The sequence below is a fragment of the Homalodisca vitripennis genome, chromosome 3 (genome assembly GCF_021130785.1).
Source record: "Homalodisca vitripennis isolate AUS2020 chromosome 3, UT_GWSS_2.1, whole genome shotgun sequence".
NCBI lineage: Eukaryota > Metazoa > Arthropoda > Insecta > Hemiptera > Cicadellidae > Homalodisca > Homalodisca vitripennis.
The window spans coordinates 80018860-80026445 of record NC_060209.1 but is presented as its reverse complement, the minus strand read 5'-3'; the positions used below and the strand labels follow the sequence as shown (position 1 = coordinate 80026445).

General features: G+C 35.1%; 1 protein-coding gene across 4 annotated transcripts in view; it reads right to left on the bottom strand.

Moving 5' to 3' along the window:
• Positions 1 to 855: 855 nt before the first annotated feature.
• Positions 856 to 7586, bottom strand: part of LOC124357100 (quinone oxidoreductase-like protein 1) — a 63230-nt gene continuing 56499 nt past the window's right edge. For 2 of the 4 annotated variants that reach the window (XM_046808542.1, XM_046808544.1), the window contains 2 exons: positions 4042 to 4177; positions 856 to 1750 (listed from right to left, as the gene is read on the bottom strand). In XM_046808542.1, the coding sequence (XP_046664498.1) occupies positions 1606 to 1750; positions 4042 to 4177 (281 nt within the window). In that variant the 3' untranslated portion in view covers positions 856 to 1605. Of the gene's footprint in view, positions 1751 to 4037; positions 4178 to 7586 lie in introns of all 4 variants that reach the window. The other 2 variants (XM_046808545.1, XM_046808543.1) reach the window with 2 other exon arrangements.

Here is a 7586-nt window from a genome sequence, read left to right as displayed (position 1 = left end):
TACAAAGTCTTTGTGTGTTTGAAATAATCTTTGAACAGTTTTGACCTAATCCAACTCAAAAATGCCTAAATATTAACTTTTATAATTTTTTAATAGTTTTTAGCCTGAAAACATACAAACAGGCATTATACAGTGTGACATTTTTAGTTAAAATATGAATGTAATTAGGTTGTTTGATTAGTTTTATATAATAATTTTTATTTAAACTGATTATAAAATGTGATACAATTTAAAACTAACACGCTATTGTGCTAATCAGTCACAAAAATGTCAGTAACAGTTATTTTTAGAATGACCTTGTCAGATCTTTTCTATGCTTCACTAAACAGCTGATTCCAACACTATATGCAGTGCAATATCATTCAGGTTTACCAACCAACTGATTAACATAATTAAAATTCCCCTTAAACGACCACACAAAAATGGTTTCTTATTAATTATTTGACGAAAACTTCAATGAAAGTATAAAATATATGGTATTTTTGAAATCAGTAAAAAAATATGTTCTTATGATTAAGTAAAAAATGGGTTGTAGCATTAAAAAATGTACTTGAATCCTACACCTCCTGCTGGTCTTAAACATTTTTCAGTATAGTATTTAAAAACTAGAAAAAATCTCATGCAGATATCATGCAATAAGCTTTTCATTATATGTACTAATAAGAGAGCTGTGACAGTTTGAAAATTTTGAGTGCGAATGAATGAAGCAACCGACTTAACCACATTGATTTGTTGGTCTTGTTATTGTACAACTTTGTCCATATAATCTTTGCTTTCTTATAGTTTCCAAGATCTTTTTAGTGTGCATAAAATTTGGAACACACTGTTTATTTTATAGGTAAAACAATAATACAATTTCAGCATTATTCTATCTTTTAATGGTTTTACAAAACTCAGCACTTTATTTATACTAATAGAGCTAATAAACATTCCCCAACTTCGTTGTCTCCAAGCAAATCATCCATTATTATTGTTTACTAACTAAACTACATTATACTAAAAAGTCACAAAACAACCATAACACTGCAACAAAATACAACTGTATGACTAACTGAGTAACCAAGATAATAAACAATTTATTGACAGCTTATATTCAAAATAACAATATTATGATGGTGTGGTAAAAAATGAACATGTTCTAGTGGTAAGTCTGGTACTGAGTCGGGTCAAACATTTAAAACAAAATAAAGACGGTAAGGATTAGTGTCAGTTTAATCCTTTGAGAGGACCTGCTAAAGTTCACAGGGTGTAAAATTGGTTATCAAAGTTTTACAATGAAATTCCACTTCTTTTCTATGAAATCCATGCATATTTAGTTACTTTTGGAAAAAATATATTATACATTAGCACATTTTACATTTTTATTAGCTACAGTACAACCAAATTTGATGTAAAATAACAAACCGGCAAAATTCACTAATTTATTAATTTTTCTACAGCTTAGTTTGAGAATTAAGCGGCATTAAATATTATATTAAATTATTATTTTCTTAACTATATTGTTTACTATAATGGACCAGTAATTCATGCCCTTAAAAAAATTAACAATACTTATATGACATGAAGAAAAGAAAAATTATGACAAAACTTATAAGAGAAATTTAATTAAGAGACAACATATGATACAGCAACAGTGTTTGGTGGAATCTCCACTGGGCAAACAAACTGGGGCCTAATGTCAAACAACTTCTGGCGATAGTACAGCAGAGACACACATATAGCTTGCAGAGCCACCACTGCTGTTTGGCACCTGAAACATTGGAGCGGAGTCTGTGAATAAAGGGTAAAATAACTGGTCAACAATAATTTCAATAACTTCTGATAGTTATGAACACACTATTTTAAAATAAAATTGTACAAGGGTAAATCAAATACAAACAGATTTTCATTATCGCAGCTGATGTACTGACGGATGCATGCAGTCATGGGGAAGTATTGGAGAGAAAAGTGTGAGGGAAGGGGGATAGGTATATCTCAACTCTGTGACATGTACACACATGTCCATGGCAGAAGTTACAATAACAATCATGTAATGCATTGAACTATTGTTAACATCATTTAAATGAATAAAGGCTCACCATTCCGTAATCCGTCTTTACACACTCCTCCATACTCGGTATTAGAACAGTATTGTATTGGTCCTAGAAATACATTTTTTAAACATATTGTGTATGTTTAAAAACATCAGTCATAACCCAAATTAGCACAAGTATTTATTTTTTTACTAAATCAATATTTTGTTTTTAATATTTTTTAAAAACAACTACTAAGAATTTATAATTGTTCAAACTGTTGAAAAAACAAACATTTTAAAAGAGAACATTTTAACAAATTTAAATTAGTTAATTGTTAGTTATACCTCTCATTATGCAAAATAAATATACAAAAATGTATATCTTAAACGTCTTATTGAAAAAAGTAATATAAGGCTAGTTGCAATTATAGGGGAAATTCAATTGAAACAGTGAGATCATATAAATGGTCTGATTCTGTTGAAATTCTCCACATAATCCTTGTAAATATCTTCAAATTCCTTCTATTAAAAAAAATTTTACTTGATTAAAAACATTTTAAAGAAATGGTTTTAACAATTTTGTCTATATTTAAAATTTGTAGCCCATTAAAATGGTAAAAGTGGCATTTAATAACATCAATTTAATTATTTTCACCAAACAAAACTTCAACCTAAACTTTTCAGAGCAGTGTGGAAACAGCAAAATAAAATGTTTAGTATGCACAGAAAAAAGTTTGTGTCATATTTTGGCACTACTATTCTAAGTTGAGCATTAGACTTTTTCCATCATAAATAATTATTATATACAAAATGCATATCACCTCTCCTAGCTTTCCTTCCTCAAGTGGTACAGCCAATGGAGAGATTATAGGGCTACAGCTGTGTGAGGTCTCATAAAGGTGTTCCAAAATATAAAAAAAAGGAAAAATGTATTTACACTGTAGCAGTTAGTACACTGTTAATTTATTCTAGACATGACCCACAATTATGGGTTTTTGCTGGGGTTCTTCCAATATTCCATCTTGCATACACACTTCTAGTAAAATAATCTACCCACAATTATGGGTTTTTTTTGTTGGGGTTCTTCCAATGTCCATCTTGTATACACACTACCTTCTAGTAAAATAATCGATCCTTAGTTTAGAAAATTCTGGTTTTGTCACTTTATCTACTATTTTTCTCTATATATCTTTATATTCGTGGGAATTAGAGTAATATTAAAATAGACATTATAAAATTAAACTTAAATTCTATGTAGTTCTGTTATATAAATAAGCGAAGTGATATCAATCAGTATGATTCTGGCAGTACCCATTACAAGGTCATCAACCTATTCTTACCTCATTACATTGAAATGGCTACTAATATCGACAATCCTGTTGGATCTTGAATTACATTGTAATTACTCTAAATTTGTTTTCTTGTAAGTGAAATACTTAAATACTCTCGATATTCACCATAATTATCATATTTTTAGTGATAATGCTTTTGAAACAAATACTGCGTTCTTTTAGGAAAAGAACAGCCAAATCTCCACAGTGAAATGAATTAATTTGTTGCAAAAAAGGACTTATAAATAGAAAAAGCTAATTGTTCATGTACAGACTCTTCCATCAGCTTAGACCAACGTATCTTATCACTGAATAATGACAAATATCTGGTACAAACCTGTTTCCTTAAAAAAACTATAAATGTATTGTTTCAACCATAGGAACTAACCCTCCATTCAACCCTCATATACTTTATTAAAAACTGTGCAGTGAGTCTACTGTGAATTTTATTGGACTTCATACATTTCGTACTGTACTGTACGCTATTGTAACCTTTGTTATGAATGTTGGTGTACTTGAGAGTCTAAATGGTGTCATGGAGATATGAATTCATTTTTCCACTAGACTTGTATTCAGCTATGTACACATAGTACTATTTGTATTAGTATTGTTTTGTTTATCATAAGAATTGCATGTAAACTGTTATTAGAGATAATATATAAAAGGAAAAATCATATGAGTCTATAGCCTACCTACCAATATGAGAATCCAAGGTGAGCTTTGCCATTAGAATTTAACACACCTGCTATGGTACCGACAGTACCAATGTTTTTGTTTAGCTTGATAGCAAACTCAATACCCCATATTATAAGGGCCAGTAGTGTTAGTAAACCTGTAACATGAACACATATTGAAGGATATATTCTGATATAATTCTATCTACTTCACTACACTAAAAGTGTGTAAAGTTATAACCATTCAAGACATACATAAAATTTCATCAGACAACGTTGTATGTCAGTTGAGCATTAGTAAAGCTTCTAAATGAGGAGTTAAAAGTGTATCTGTCCATCAGCACAGTATTCTAACACCATTTGAGCTAAAACATTTGAAGTTGAGGATCCATGTAAAAATGGTAGGGAGACTACCTATGTTATTTTCATACTTGAGGAGTGTGACACAGTCAACTACGTTCCTTGTTAGTTTTAAATGAAATTTTAAAACTGATCCAATGCTATAGAATAGAATAAAATTTAATGTTTGTTGAGCTACAAGATATTCCACAGAAATACATAGGCAACTTAAGATCAATATACGTTTATCAAATATATGCAATACAGGCTATATATGAGGTCAAGGCGTAGGCCTACAAAACTCTAAGCCAAAAACACACCCGATACCTAGGCCTTCAGAAACTGTAAGTAGTACCCTAGCTATAGCTACATTAAATGTTCAAAGTATGAAAACCAAACTAAATGTTCTGTCATTATTTATTGAGGACTTAGATCCTAATGTTTTATGTGTTACCGAGCACTGGCTGCGGGAATGTGAGTGTGAGCTATACAATAGACTCTGTAATTTAACGTTGGCTAGCGTGTACTGCCGTCAAGCCTGCAAACATGGAGGTTCTGCAGTGTATGTACACTCCTCAGTTAACTACAAAGAAATAGATGTTCTAAAATTTTGTGAAGAATTAACCCTGGAATTGGCGGCAGTGGAGCTCTTGGATAGCTCTGTTATCGTGATGTCGGTGTACCGTTCTCCGGATGGAAATTTCAATGACTTCTTAGAACGACTGGAGGACTGTTTGAGTTATCTCTCTCTTAGAAAAAAGAAGATTGTGGTCTGCGGAGATTTCAATATACATCTGGAAACCCTATCCACCGAGGAAAGACGCTTTACAAACTCACTGCTTAGCCAAGGTCTATTTGTGGCAAATAGGCTCCCTACCAGAGGTCACTCTTGTCTCGACACTATGGCTACAAATATTGACTCATGGGACTATAATGTCTCAGTTGTAACCCCTATGGTCGCTGACCATGACGCGGTTGTGATGGACTTAAACTATCCGTGCTCAGCCACATCTGAAGGTAAAACTCCTCCTTCATGGCATGAAGACTACTATTTTATTAACAGGACAGTCAAAGATGACCAGCTGCCTCTGTTATCTTGGCAATTAGGACAACTGGACTGGAGGAAGGAAATGCCTGAATCTACTGTCCTGGAACCGGAATTCTGTTTCAATTCATTTTTCACCTCATTCATGTTTGAATTTGACAACCTCTTCCCAGCTAAAACACTTAGTGGAGTTAAGAGTAAAAGAACTAGACCTACTGCCAAAATTGTGGACAAAACATGGTACACGCCGAAATTGCGTCACCTTAAGTCTCTTGTGGTTGCAGTTCATGACTGCTACAAATCTGCCAATTCAGTGGAAGAACAAATCAAACTCTACTCGACCTATCTTAGAACAAACAGACTCTACAGGTCAAAGGTTACTGACGCAAAAAGGGCCCACAATGTACAGTTCATTGAAAATTCCCCAAACCCCTGCAAGGCTGCTTGGGAAGTGGTTAACGACTCTAGATCCAAAAATCCTAAAGTTGTCAGTTCTTCGAGTCCAGACTCCTTTAACAACTTTTTTGTAGACACTGTAGAAGAAATTGTGTCAAGCATACCAGCTGGAGTACAGGACCCGTTAAATTTTAGAACTATAAATGCCGAGCATGGCCAGGGCCCTTGCCTAAGCCAATGGAAAGAGGTGACCCCATCAGAGGTGGTCAAAATTGTTAAAAACTTCAAAGCATCAAGTAGCGCTGACATCTACGGAGTGTCATGCAAAGTATTAAAGGCGGTGATTGATACTGTGGCGGTTCCTCTGTGTACAGCTATAAACAGCTGCCTTACACAGGGTGTTTATCCTGCCAAATTGAAAGTTGCACGTACTGTGCCTATCTTTAAAAAGGGAAATGCAGAAGACATTGCAAACTACAGGCCTATCTGTCCTCCCGATAATGTCTAAGGTGCTAGAAACAATTCTAAAAACTCAATTGACAGATTTCTTTGAATCTCAACTTCTGTTGGGAGATCACCAACATGGCTTCAGAAGAGACCGCTCTACCACCACTGCTCTTCTGTCTTTGTCTGCGGAAATTATCAGGGCCTTTGAGGATGGGGATTCGCTGGCCTTAACGCTATGCGATCTGAGTAAGGCCTTCGACTGTGTGCCTCATAGAATCCTACTTGATAAGATGAAGAAGTATGGAATAAGAGAAATTGCTCTACAGACCCTGGAAAACTACTTGGAAAACAGACGCCAGATAGTCTCCATCGGTGGCGCAACATCTAGCAGCAGGGAAATTATGCACGGCGTCCCACAGGGCTCCGTACTGGGACCATTGCTGTTCATCGTCCTAGTCAACGACCTCAGACTAAACGTCCAGGCATTACTTTTTGCTGATGATACCACACTGGTCTCAAGAGGAGGGTGCAGGGATGAAGTTCTCAGATGCAGAGGATTTACTGTCTGTGGCAAAAATGTGGTTTGCAGCAAACAAGCTTAAATTAAACGAAGATAAAACCCAGCAGATCTTGTGCACTTTGAAGCGGACAAATCCGGAAGATAATGTGGAGGCTGTTAAGCTACTTGGTTTTTGGCTTGATCCTAAGCTGGATTGGAATCAGCATATAACGCAAATCTGCACAAAGCTCTCCAGGGTAGTTTTCCTTCTCTGGAAACTCAAACATGTAATTACGGAGAAATACCTTGAAATTGTGTACCATGCACTTTTTCACAGCCACCTGTCCTACGGATTGCTTCTCTGGGGACATGCCCCTATGTGTGGTGAGGTATTGCTGCTCCAGAAGAAGGCTATGCGCACCCTAACATCTGCCAATCACCTGGACCACTGTCGTCCGATCTTCAGACGACTGGGAATTTTGACAGTATATGGGCAGTACGTTTTAAACTCGTTGTTGTACGTAAAGAATAACCAGCAGAATTTTACTCAAAGACAAGACGTTCACAACTACAACACCAGAGGAGCAAAAGCGTTGAATATCCCAAAATGTAGACTGTCAAAGTCCCAAAAGTGTTTCCCCGTAGCAGCATTGAAACTCTTTAACAGCCTACCTGAAGGGAAGAAAGCAGAAAGCTTCTGAACAGTTTAAAGTTCAGAAGTGAAATATACAACATATTAATAGAAAGGCCTCTCTATTCACTCACTGAGCTAGATGCGATCCCACTCTTCTAGTCCCACCTTCCGGGATCAACCAAACTGACGCAATCTATCTGGAATTCC